Source organism: Solea senegalensis, linkage group LG13, assembly GCF_019176455.1.
Source record: "Solea senegalensis isolate Sse05_10M linkage group LG13, IFAPA_SoseM_1, whole genome shotgun sequence".
Taxonomy (NCBI): Eukaryota; Metazoa; Chordata; class Actinopteri; order Pleuronectiformes; family Soleidae; genus Solea; species Solea senegalensis.
In genome coordinates, this window is record NC_058033.1 from 2299953 (window position 1) to 2313392 (window position 13440).

Genomic DNA, 13440 nt, shown 5'->3' on the forward strand with positions numbered 1-13440 from the left:
CATGGTCACATGGGTTGGGTAGCACTTTGGAAAATTATTGTCACTAAACACAGTCTGCCAGTCCATGATAAAAATGTATTTATGTTGCAAATATTAATTTAAGACAAAAAAACAACAAACTCCATTATAAATTAATATTAAGTGGCTGGCCACATGAAATAGGATGGAGGGTCGCATGTTGCTTTTTTGACAACTTAAACAATCCACACAATCGTATTATATATCCGTATTTTTTCATTTCCTACGTCACTGAAACGTCAATGCTTGATTTCATGTACACATTATATGTACATACTTCGTATGGGAATGTTATACACTGCATTATTATATACATACATTATATATACACTCCGTCTAACTTCTTATATGTGTTTTGTATATCAAATATATATTTTATATAATATATGAAAGCGAGCGTGGACGTTTCAGTGACGTAGGCAGGACCTACGTTTCCGTAGCAACTGGGGCCGGTCCGTTAACCGCATCGGCCGTACAACACCCAGGGCCCATCGTGGAGCTCAGGGAAGGGGGGGACTGTCGTTGTCAATAACCGGATACTACTGCTGTCTTGTTGGGCGAAGAGACACGGGGGTGACGCAGTATCGAGGCGGCGAGCCCGCAGTCCCGCGCGGAGATGCTAAATATGTGGAAAGTCAGAGAGCTGGTGGACAAAGCGTGAGTACCGCGGGGCAGGTGGATGCTAAGCTAACCGGTTGCCAGTACTCGGGCATCATCAGCAGCTTTACCCGCCGACCTGAGAGGATACGGGCCGTGACGTCACGGACCTAGCCCTCAGCTGTTAGCCTAGCTGGCTACCTGCCAGTTTTCAACCTTGTAGCGTACATTTGCTGTACATGTGTGTCTAACAGATGCACCTGCTCTTGTGTTCTTTCCCCCCACTCTGGTTCGCATGGGATATGAACCCCGCGATATTTTAAACCGGAAATCGAGTTGTTTCCGATTCAGAATGGAAGCTATCCAGCTAGCTAATTCGGCCATCATTTCTTAACCCAGCTCATCTGTGTTATTTGCGTCCTGCTGCTGCTGTTGCTGTTGCTGGAATACGCACGGTGATGCTGTCGCCTGACATTTCACTACGAGTATAAAGTGCAGCATTAATGGCTGCTAGTGTACAGCCATTGACTAGATAATTGACAGTTTCCTGTCAATTAGTTACCCACCATGCTTATTTAAAGTCGCCACCCCAGTCTGACGAGGCCCATGCCCCCCATGGTCCTGAGCACGAACAACGACGCTTAAAAAGAATGTGTCGTTTGTTTTGTAAAGTGCTGCTATTGCGATTATTTACTTTATGGATTTGTTTGTGATTGTGTGTATACATTTGGGATCCCCTCACCCCAAAAAAAAGAGAGACAATTTACTCTATATTAAATATATTTATTATGGCCGCACAATATATAAATAAACTATCATTATCTAATATCAACTTCAATCAATGTCGATTACTCCTGATGCTAGTTTTGTCTGGCCAAGAACTACAGTACCATCAAGGGATGATTGAGCTGGGAGGATATGCTTTTGTCAAGATTCTATCATATGTCCATTCAGATTGTATCACTAAGTTATTATACAATTGCAGAAATCCACCTGGAGGGACTAATAAAGGTCTGTCTAATCAACATAGTACAAGTATCGCATTTAAGTCTAATCAATATTTACGATTTTCTTTTACTCCCTTGAGACAATAACCAAAATCAGTATACTACCTAAACTTAATGGGTCGGTGGTTCATTACATGTAAAACAGAATGTGTATTTTTCTAGTTCTTGTGTAAATCTAAGGTTGTTGTTTTCCTTTAATGATGCAGTAAACGGAGGTGTTTAATGGCCTTCTGGATATCCTTTCAGTCTTATTTATGTTTCCTTCTTTCTTCTGCCTCCTCTTCAACTTGTTCTTTCTTCTCCACGACTTTTCCCCCAACCTATCTGAGGGTAGAGTTGAGGAGGCTGTGTCTCAAATGGCATTTACTTCTGGGTGGGCATCAGGTCGTCAATAGGCTGGCCCTCCTCCAGCTTCTTCTCCATTTCGACCAGCAGCTTGATTCCGTCGACCACCATCTGCACCAGCTCCACCTCAGAGAAGCCCAGTCTGTCAGCATTAGATATGTCAAACACTCCTCCCACAGCATCGGTGTCCACGCCACCTGTTCCACGTTTCTGGAGCCTCATCCTCTTTAGGACCTCATCAAATTTGTCATTTTTGCTCATGTTTGGCAGCTTCACATGCACACCTGCACGCAGACCAGTGCCCAGGTTAGATGGGCATGTGAGGACGTAGCCCAGGTGTTCATTCCACATGAAAGCCTGGCCTTTTTCCTTGAACAGGCTCTCGATCTGGGTGAGTCCGGTACAAAAGCGAGTGAACACCTCTTTCATGTTGCCTCCTGTCTGCATGGAGATCACACGCAGGTGGTCCTCCTCATTCACCCATACCAAAAAGGTCTTGTTGTCATTGTGCCAGATACCCCTGGCATCGGGCCAGTCACGAGCCATCCCTGCGGCCAGCAGCAGAGGAGACACAGGCTTATCAAACAAAAAGTGATCATCAATAAGCTGCTGCTGTTCAGCCTCCGTCATGTTCTTCAGGGCGTAGTATTTGCCATTCAGGTCTCCACTCAGGGAGGCCAGAGCTTCGATGGAGAGTGCCTCCACGGCGCGCCTCTCGCCTCGGGTGCAGTGTGGTGGCAGGGAGAGGCCACGGACGCTGCGTCCTGTTCGTACACGGGAGCTCAGGACATAGTTGGGGTCGAGGTCATCACCACCCTTCAGGTTGTCAGGGTTGAGGTCAGTCTTGTGCTTGTCTGTGGGTTTGTATCCTCCATGTCTATCCTCAATGATGGGGTCCAACAGGTCCTTGAAGACTTCATAAGTCTCCTCATCACCGGCAACGCAGCCCACGGTCATGATGAAGGGGTGGCCGGGATTATCAACCCCTGTCTGAATAACGTTGTCGATGGTGAAGCCACTGGGTGTAGCCTGCTCTCTCAGCTTCCTGTACATGTCCAGGGTTAAAACCTTGGCCATGTGGTTGTTGTGCTGACTGAGATCTGGGAACTCTTCCTCAGCAGACAGTTTCTTGTTCACACACTCACAGGTGTTTGCCATATTTTCAGTTTGTTTGGATTTTGTCAAGCAAAAAGATTTCTGGAGCTCTGATGTTAAATTCTAGCAGTTAGTGGGTTAGTAGCAGTGATCTCTGTTAATGTTTATCAAATGCATAAACAAAGTTTTTTTTAGAAAATGCCTTTGATTTTAAATGTGACATCACAGATGATGTAAGACATATATGACATGTGACACACGTGCATTCTATTTCTAACATTTGACAAGCAAAGGGGAGGACCAGCTAACTTTATAATCTGCTCTGATGGTGTTGAATGCTGGGAAATCAAGGGCCTGCCCTGACTTGGTTGTTGAAATCTCATGTTACCTATTCAGGGTTGAGAAAATGGCATATTTATGTGGGTCCCTGGGCACTCAGGAGTCCAAGGAAATTAAATGTCGGATAAACTGACTAAAGGTTCGTCTAGGAAAGGATGCATGTTTTAATGTTTGTAAAGAAAATGCGGTGAAACAGTGGCAAGAGGACCTGCAGTATAATTCTCTGAAACCTTCTGTTTTAAATATGTGGCTTTAAATTGAAGTGGTTGTCTTGTGAGGACAAAGTTTTAGTATTTCTTCATGCAACTGGTCGATACATTTCCAACTAAATTAGTGTTGTCTTTGAATGTTTTCTTACGTTTCAGTGCAGTGCATGCTTCTAACCGATGCATTATGTGTGGGCGCTTTATTATCTCGTACTGCAGTGCACATATTGTACCCGAACAATAAGTGAAATGGGAGAAAATGCCACAGCATCTTAATGTTTATAGAGACTGATAAAGGGGCTAAAAATAGTTTGTCTTAAGATGCTAGTTTATTAACTCATTGGCTGCTTGCAATGTATCACATTGCAAGGTAGCAGTATTGATATTTTTGTTGAACCTTTTTCTGAAATGTTGTATTAGACCTTTACCCTGTTTGTAATGTCGTCAGAGCGACAGCAAGAATGAAGATTTCATTTTTTACATAACCGCCTGGTTTTCTGTGTAGCTCCCCTTGTTTATCAAATTAATTATAAAACAACCTTGATACACATTTTTTTTAAACAATGATGAAGAAGAGAGAAGGAAAAAATGGAGGAAAAGGCCACAAAAAAGTAAAGCGATGAGAAGAACAGAGAACATAGAGATGTACAAGCAGATGTAATAGACACTAGTTGTATTTTAGCATCAGCTGTCTGTTGTGCCCGGCTGGTCATGATGAATACACTCCATTATTGATCTACCTCAATAGAACTGGCAGTGGCAGCCTTGGCTTTCCATGCAGATCCAGCGTCATGTTATAATAGAGCCCTTGATGTTTGTCTGCCTCGTCTGTTGGTGATAATGGAGTCAAAGGCATCTGTTATTGTCCGTTAACTAGAGTAATGGCAGTTGGACGGTGAATGGGAGGAAATTAAACAAAATACTTGGAGAAGAACAGATAGTAAGAGGTTTGATGATAGGAATTTGAAGAAGGGGCTGAATGATTTGTAGTTAAAATAGTGAAAGCGCTGTTTTTTTTCAGTGTTACAATGCCCTTGGTGGCTTTCTTAGCTATGATGTTGCGTAAAACAAGCCACACTCGGCAAAAACAAACACATGGGCACAGAAACACAGGACTGAAAACAGCCACTGCTTCTAAGAATCTTTGGTCATAAGGTCATGAACTGACTTGTCTCAAACAGCTGAACGTTATCTCACACAGTGTACACTTGTGTTTATTTTTGCACACATCAGGAGTCAGGACACAGGCTTTTTAAGACAACAGTCATTCGTTATTCGGTGAACTGAGATTCTCCTCTTTCATTAGAAAAGCATTCATTCTCTCTTACTGGATTCCAGTGTGTGTTTGGATAAATGAAGCATTAATGTATACATACACAGTTGTAATTTGGATGCACTGAAACTTTTTGCGTCTGATATCTGCTGATACCGATATCGGTCTTATACTGTCTTTAAACCCATTTTAAAACAACTAAGCTGCTAATGGCACAGTTGTGCTGATGCATTTACCATCAAGCCACATCCTGCGGTTTCAAAATCAGAATTCTCCAACTGTGTAGCAAATGAATATCCCTGATATGAACGCTGCTGTCTTTATTAACATTTTGTCTTCACAAGTTAGCAGCAGAAAAAGAAAAAAAAATTCATGTGTATACAGTATAGTGTGTCTGGATGTCAGATGACACTGTTGTTTTATGAAGAAATCCATGTGTTTGTATCAACAGCACCAATGTGGTGATGAACTACTCGGAGATCGAGTCCAAGGTGAGAGAGGCCACCAATGATGATCCCTGGGGACCATCTGGACAACTGATGGGAGAAATAGCCAAGTATGTGGGACATGAAATTAACAGTTGCTATATCTGTATGTAAACGTGTGCATGGATGCTTTCTCTGAGGCAGTAGATACACATTTAACCCCTAGTGTGTTAGTAAGAAGAAACTTTACTTCTATTAAAAAGACAGATAAAGTTAATTCTCACCAGGCTACCTTCCTTAGATCTTATTCTGCCTTGCTTTACTTTCACAGGTTTTCCCAGCATATTCTTCTGTGCGTCAGAGGCTTTTGTTACTTTAGATGTATGTGTTTGCGTGTGCAGGTCTACCTTTATGTATGAGCAGTTCCCAGAGGTGATGAACATGCTGTGGACCAGGATGCTCAAGGACAACAAGAAGAACTGGAGACGAGTCTACAAGGTGAGGTTCCACTCTGGTGGGCTGTTTGGTTAGTTGTTCTGCAGATGTGCTGGTGTTGTGTGTCTCCACTGTGCAACCTGTGCCAAGCAGCTCAGTTTTGCCTTGTTTTGTCAGGTTTGTGTTTCATCTGAGTCCTGGTGCTCTCTGGATCAAGACAATTCTACATGACTACATGATACAATATTTTCTTATTTTAGTTTGAAATAAAACCGTACATATTATTCTTGTCACGTATTTGATGTGCCTTTTGTCTATTACAGAAGTAGTGTAATGGAGCAGTTTAATGGTTCCTTCTTTGATTATTTTATTGAAATGCATTATGTCTGAATCCTCTGTTTGTATTGTGCAAAAAAAGTGAGCAGTGCGAATCTACTTTCTTGTGTCCCACTGAAGACACCGGTGTTTAAGACACAAGACATAAAAGAAGTTTTGTTTTTTTAAAGTAGAAAACTTTGAATATATGTTTCAGATTTTAAACCGCTGGATAATTTCTTTCTTTATCCATTATTTATTTCGTGACACAGAATTTTACATATTTTATGTAAAGCTAATATTGTGTTTTGATCAATGTTGTTTCTTATTTTTCTATTCCCGCGTATTATTTTAATTCTGAAGGCTTCCAATTTCCCTCATTAGATAAGCGATGTATTGTGATTATGTGTTCCCTCCATCTCATGCTTTCTCTCGTTCTATCTCTTTCTCTCACAGGCTTTGCTGCTGCTGGCCTATCTGATCAGGAATGGGTCTGAAAGAGTTGTCACCAGTGCCAGAGAACATATTTATGACCTGCGATCATTAGAAAACTACCACTTCATTGGTGAGTTTCTAAACTTGGTTCAAATCAGGTAATGGTTCAACTTTTTCTGTTCCGGTCTGAGCTGAAGAGCCATGGTGCACATTTGAGTCATTCCAGACTTTGAGCACTTTTGTATTGAATTTGTACATAAAAGCATGAATACAGTACACGGCAAAAAGGAAACCTTGAATTTTCTTCTCTATATGTAAAAATTATGGCCTGATTGAGATTCTATCAAGAGGTCCGAAGTCATTGGTGTGGGTGTTCTTCATTGTCTCTGTTTATAGATGAGAATGGAAAGGATCAGGGCATCAATGTACGTCAGAAAGTGAAGGAGATGGTGGAGTTCATCCAGGATGACGACAGATTAAGGGAGGAAAGAAAGAAAGCGAAGAAGAACAAAGACAAATACATCGGAGTCTCCTCTGACAGTATGGGAGGAGGAGGTGGTGGTGGAGGAGGCGGCATCGGCGGTGGAGGTGGTGGAGGAGGAGGAGTAGGCGGCGGAGGTGGAGGAGGCAGCTGTAAAAACTGTATGTAATGGTGATTAAAGTGATAACGCAACAGCCGCTGTCCAAATCCACAGGGATTAAAAATATATTTGTTGTCCTTTTGATTGACTTTGAAGTTTTAATTTAATTTCTCTATGGTCTGAAAAATTAATTTGAAATATGTATTTATTGATGATCAGAGCAAATCGGTTCCTCAAGAGGCCATAGTCCCTTGTCCTTGAATTTGCGAGCGGTTTTAATTAAAAGTTAAATTAAAGTTTAAACAATTAATAATCATCATATTGGCTATTGATCAGTATTATGGCAAGTTGTTTCAACCAACCCTGTGGACACTGAAGTTGCTGGATCAGTACAAGAAATGTGATTTTATTCCATTATTTTTAATATTTAATCTTCCCATTTACTTGATATTTGTGATATGTTTATAAGAGAATATTATTTAATGTTGAATCTATCATTAGCTTCATGAATCAACATAAATGTAATGATTTTTATTATTGAACTTACATGCTTCATTTGCCATGTCAAGATTTGCTGTTTTACATAATTCTAAATTGGACGTCTTTCGTGTCCGTCTCTCTTTGCCCTTTCCTGTCTCCTTCCTCCCAGCGAATGAGTTGGATCGGAGTAAGTGGGACGAGGACTGGGATAAGAGCAGAGGAGCTTTTCCCTTTAGTGAGAAGCTCGGAGAGATCAGTGACAAGATTGGCAGCACCATTGACGACACACTCAACAAGTTCAGGAAGAAGGAACGAGACGACTCGCCCGACAGAATCAGGTGAACAAACACACTTGCACTCAGATGTGAGTGCTCATGTGCACTCATGGAATGTTCTAAGATGGAGGTAGTCCACCAATTAACTAAGCTGTCTTTCGCCACTTTTTTAATAATTGGCATTGACCATTTAGTATATAATTGATCAGCCTATTGTTACAGATTTATGCAAGTTTCCACATTTTTGTTTTCAGAAACTTAATAAATGCTGATAAGTGCACAAAAACCTTTTTTTAATCCAAAAGATTATTTGACAAAGCTTTGTTTTCTGATCATTGGTTTTACGTACAGTATTCAAAGTGCGTGTCCAGCAAATGCAGAGATTCTGCTCTTCACACATATGTTAGAAAATAGTGGCTGAGAAAAAGGTGTGTCTAAAAATATGGCTCTGTAATGCTCCAGGTTCACCAAAGCAGGTGAACGTCGCTTCTCTTTGTTGCGCAGGACATTTGATACTAGAGCATTAATGTTTTTATTCTCTACAAATACTGTCGAACAGTGATATGCACCTGCTTTGGTCACCACTAAAGTGTCTGTGTGTGAATGTTGCTGAAATTCATAAATTTGAACCATATTTAAACACTTTTTCATCGTTTAAAATCAGCAAGGTGGTTAATTGCACATTTTCCTGTGTGGTGACAAAGGTAGAAGATATATTTTTATGGCTTTACGTGCACTTAAATATTTAGTTTATAGTATAAGCCAACAGCTACCCTGATTCCTAAAGGTTCGCTTCAGCAAGTGGAAAACCCATATCAGTTCTGTCGAGATCTGTTTCTCATATATCCATATTCTGGTTGCCATAGTGACAACGAGGAGGACCGAGCGTCTAGAAATGGCCGTCAGGAAACCCTGGAGTTTAAAGATGAGGAGGAGACTGTCACGACAAAGAGTATCCAGATCACACAAGCAACAGAAACCACAACCACCACCACACGGAAACGCAGTGGCGGCTCAAGCAACAAGACTCTGGACCTTGGTGCTGCAGCTCACTACACTGGAGACAAGAGCCCAGATGAGAAGGTACTTGTGGTGACACTCGCATGTTTCCAAAAGTGACACCCAATGTCAGCAGCTCATGTTTTTACTGCCTTCTCTTCCCTTGTTAGTCATCAGCCAAGCAGTCATCCAGTAGTGGCCTTGCTGACCTGTTAGAGATTGACCCTTCATCCAATCAGAGCACCACGACAGGTAACAACAAACATCTGCTCTCACAAGAGAAGGATGACGTGGCTTTAAAGCATCGGGCTGTGGTCTATGAGTTGTCATGAGTTGTTGCTTTTTTATGAATACAGATGTGTTTGTCTCCGTCCAGGTGGAGGTTCAGACCTCATTGCTGGTTTTGCTGACTTCTCCTCTCCTGCTGCCTCAGCTAGCCTCCCAACCTCCACAGGTAAAGTGTTTCTTTCTGCTGTAATATGTATGTATGTGTATATATATCTATATTTTTTTTTTTATTTCCAATTGTCATATTTCTGATGTCATAATTAAACGCGTCACTCGTCTCCTTTGACCAGGTGCTGCATCATCCAATGCAAATGGAGAATTTGGAGACTGGAGCGCCTTCTCTGCCAATCCTCCCGCTTCATCTAACTCCGCTCCCTCTCAGCCCATTACTGACCTGTTTGGCAGCGTCCAGTCACCCAAAGTCTCTGCCTCAAATCCTCCCCCCGTCCCTCCCTCTGCGGAGTTGTTTGACCTGATGGGTGGAGTTAATCAGTTAACCAATCCACATGCAACACTGAGTGCATCTCAGAGCCTAACATTCTCTCTAGGAGGAGCAACACCAGGAGCATCTGTTGCCATGCCCACCATGCCACTGTCTCGCTCACAACAGGTAAGTAAGGGACACATCTTCATCTTCTTCAGAAATGAAGACACCTGTTGGATGACAAGATAAACGTCTCCAAGTCCAATTCCTCCTGCTTCAATGACGTTTGGACAACTATGGATTAATGAGAATTTACACAGACATTAGAGGAAGGAGTAGTTCATCCCTGAGAATCAAAATAATGCTAACATGAAATAACAAGAAACCAGTCAGAGGCAGTTAAACTGGAGACCATAACTCCTTTTGGATGGATTAACAATACATGGGGAAATGGAAAGATGCTAGTCTCTTTACAAATAGGATTTAACCTTTTGTAATTGAAATTGAAAGATGTAGTGTGTAATATAAAGTATAATTTCAGTAGGACAAACTAAAAAATAAACCCAATAAAAAATGTACGGCATCACAGGGGTTAAAAAGACAGAGACGGTTCAGACTGTTCCTTGGAATCACACTTTTTTAAAATAGTCTTAGTCTCTGAGTTCACTGAAAAACAGAAAGCTATTTTGGTTTTAACTGTGGAGGGAACAAAGAAACTGGATCCAAAGCATTGACCAGAATAGGTTATAATAACAAAGGTCTAGTGTGTAACATTGGCAAGGTTTATAAAGAAATACTGAATATACTATACTGTAAATCACTTTATGCAAGGGTTTATCGTCGGCTGCCATCTTGTGCCACCAAGTTTTGAGAGACAAACCAGCGTTCTTGACTTGAACATTAGCTCTTCTTTTAGTTAAGTGGTTTCGATGTGTATTGTTTTAGTATAACTTGTATTTTGTGTATTTATCAAAGTGTAAATACACAATAAATGTGTGTCCTTTTTTTCCAGAGTTTGGGAGCCATGACATCTCAGCAGCCATTAGGACAACAGCAGAAGGTAGGGGTTGGAGGTCAAGGATCGTTGGGGTCGACATGGTCTGATCCTTCTGTCAACATCAGTCTGGACTTCCTGTCAGCTGGCCTCAACCCCAATAAGACACCGCCCACTCTCAACAACATCATCCAGCAACAAGGTATAACATTTGTTTAGATTTAACGATAATAATAATTTATTTGATTTATGAAGCACTTTACATTTGAAGACCAATTTCAAAGTGTTACACAAAGCAGATTAAAAACAAGCATATGAACATACATTAGATCTGACGTATCTGAATACAAATTGTTGAATTTCAGTATGGGTTGTAAAACAATGTATGTTTTATTTTAGCAAAACCTGTCCTGTTCCTCTAATTCTATTCTAACATTCATAGGTGAAAATGAAATTGGTTATCTGTTTGTTAAATTGGTATTCCATTCATCGGGATTATTCGAAATTATTGATTTATACAACCGAGATTTACTGATACATTTAACCTGGAAGAGATGATTAATTGTAAGACATGGATTTTTAAATAATGATTTGTTGCTGTGACAGTAGTAATATATAAATAGTGGACATAAACAAAAAATTCCATTTAAGTTGAAGTCCATGGCAAAATGAGCTTCTACTTCTTATTTGATATCATTTAGGAGTTCACTAGTTTCAGGGCTTCTTCAAAAGAACGTGATGTTGAGTTTGTAAATTGTGTTCCCATTTGGAGGCAAAAGGACAATGAAGCACACCACATATGAGTAGACACAGTCTGCTTGACAGCTCTATCGTCCAGGGCTGTCACCTTTTTAAGGTTTTTCAAGAGTAACAGCATAGTATCGTCCACTAGAAGCCTGGTTGAGGTTGAGGCTTCGACATGACATTTTAAAACGGAGATTTGAATGAATAAAAATGTGTGTTTGAGCTGGAACATATCGTGTACACATGTTTTAGATCAGTGTTAGAATTTGACAGAATTCATAGAATAAAACTCCTCCCTGCTTGTGCAGGAGTGCCTCCCATCAACCTGTTGGCCCAGAACTTCGGAGGACTGAACCTGAGCTCCCCACCTCATGCGACACCCATCAGACCGCCAGCCAATCCCATGATGGCAGGCAGTGCCATGGCGATGGGTATGCCTGCGTCCATGGCAACTGGCATGCCTGCGCCTTTGGCTACGGGTATGCCACCTTCAATGACCTCGGGTACCATTGGGATGGGCGGGATTCCTGTAAACCAAGGCATGATGGGAATGAACATGAGCATGAATATGGGCATGACCACTCCAGTGATGATGGGTGGTATGGGAGCACCAGGAGTCGGGATGGGCCTAACTCACTCCATCACCCCAGCTGTGGTTCCACCCAAACAAGATGCCTTTGCTAACTTTGGCAGTTTTGGGAAATGAAGGAGTGCAAATGAGTGTGTGAGTGTGAGTGTGCATGTCTGACACATACGAGAGTGTGAACCACAGAGGGACTGCTGTACTTGAAGACAACCTTGCATGTTTCTCTGCTTCTGCTCTTTTGGGGGAAGTGGCATCAGACTTATCCTGTCTGATGACACATTCTGTGATATACTGGAGAGTAGGGCTGAAACTATCTCCCTGTGCTTTTCTGACAGATAATGCGACTATGATTTGATTTGCCACGTTATTTTGAAGTCAAGCTTCAGTTAAATATTTGCTGTGTAACAAATGTAAAACACTATCCCATCAAAATATCGACTCCGCTGTATATTTGTAATGCAAGGATGAGAACGTCAAAACATACAAATCGTTTCCAACATGTATGAATTACATGTTTTGAATTGGCATAGAACATAGATCAATGAAAAATTATCCAAACCTGTGATTGGTCCTGAAATAGGTTGATGAAATCCACAGATACACTGTAAAACAAGGATCAGATATGCTTTACAACTTGCAGCATTGTTTGAAATTTACTACTTCAATACTTACATACTAAATCGTGGAGAGCGCCCACTAGTGCCCCTCGCCTCCTGCTACTATTCCCTTAAGAGCAGGGAAGTTGTCAACCCACAGCATTTAGTCACAACTTTGCTGTGGAAATAAAGGTCCCTGTCTTTACCCATTTTTTTTTTTACTTGTATATGAACTGCAGTGTATCCCGCTTCCTAACAAAACATTGCAAAACATTGCTCTCTGTAACCACATGCAGGATTCATTCAGTCAGTTTAACTCAGATGAAAATGGCATTGCTGCCTTAACTCATTGGCTGCCAGCAATTTTCAGAGCAGTGGCTCTGAACAGATGGATGTGCAGTAGGACAGGTTGCTGTTACAGGTTATTCTGATCCTCTTCCTGTTATTAATGCCTGATTACAGTGACAGTCAGTATTTTAAACATTTATGCTTGTGCATAACAGACACTGTTAATGGATAGAGGAGCGAAACGTGGTCTTTTAAAGAGTATTCCCAGCCTGCTGTGGGAAAAGTGTGTCACTATCTGAGCATCATCTTCCTTGTCTACACATTTCTTTAATATTTAAGGCAGTGGCGCCCAGCAGAGCTTTCAGGACACCACAGTAAGTATTTTTTCCCCACTAAACATTTCACTTCGCAGCTATTTTTCAGTCTCTGTCATTTCTGGAACCTAAAAAATAATATGCTAGAAAAATAACCACCCCTACCTACCTTTGATATGGATCACAGGAGAATATTTTTTCCATTAGTTTTATTAAATGGATTCTATGGCCAGTTGAGACCAATCAAAAGGGTTTTGGGATCTTGGGTGATGTCTATATGTGTGCGAAATGAGTGAATGCGAGTGTGTGTGACTTTGTGTATGAATTTTAGTTTTCTCTGTTTGATGTGCAAACAACTAAGCAGAGCCTCTAGTCATGTTC

At 41.2% G+C, this 13440-nt stretch overlaps 2 protein-coding genes across 2 annotated transcripts; one reads left to right on the forward strand and one right to left on the reverse strand.

Moving 5' to 3' along the window:
• Positions 1-447: 447 nt before the first annotated feature.
• Positions 448-13343, forward strand: LOC122779769 (clathrin interactor 1-like). Its single transcript, XM_044042363.1, has 12 exons — positions 448-675; positions 5332-5436; positions 5707-5803; positions 6512-6620; positions 6887-7095; positions 7729-7889; positions 8693-8909; positions 8996-9077; positions 9202-9279; positions 9404-9723; positions 10550-10733; positions 11584-13343. Exons 1-12 carry the CDS (start codon positions 635-637, stop codon positions 11979-11981), a joined length of 2001 nt encoding a protein of 666 aa, XP_043898298.1. The 5' UTR covers positions 448-634; the 3' UTR covers positions 11982-13343.
• LOC122779768 (creatine kinase, testis isozyme) lies at positions 1980-3059 on the reverse strand. The gene has a single exon (XM_044042362.1). The coding sequence runs from the start codon at positions 3042-3044 to the stop codon at positions 1986-1988; it is 1059 nt and encodes a 352-aa protein (XP_043898297.1). The 5' UTR covers positions 3045-3059; the 3' UTR covers positions 1980-1985.
• Positions 13344-13440: the final 97 nt, after the last annotated feature.

Excerpts from the sequence above, each read along its gene's own strand:
- LOC122779769 (XM_044042363.1), top strand. The coding sequence starts at position 635 with ATGCTAAATATGTGGAAAGTCAGAGAGCTGGTGGACAAAGC. Across the intron at positions 9,280-9,403 it reads TAGCCTCCCAACCTCCACAG|GTGCTGCATCATCCAATGCA; the intron begins GTAAAGTGTTTC and ends TCCTTTGACCAG. Across the intron at positions 10,734-11,583 it reads CAACATCATCCAGCAACAAG|GAGTGCCTCCCATCAACCTG; the intron begins GTATAACATTTG and ends CTGCTTGTGCAG.
- LOC122779768 (XM_044042362.1), bottom strand. The coding sequence starts at position 3,044 with ATGGCCAAGGTTTTAACCCTGGACATGTACAGGAAGCTGAGAGAGCAG.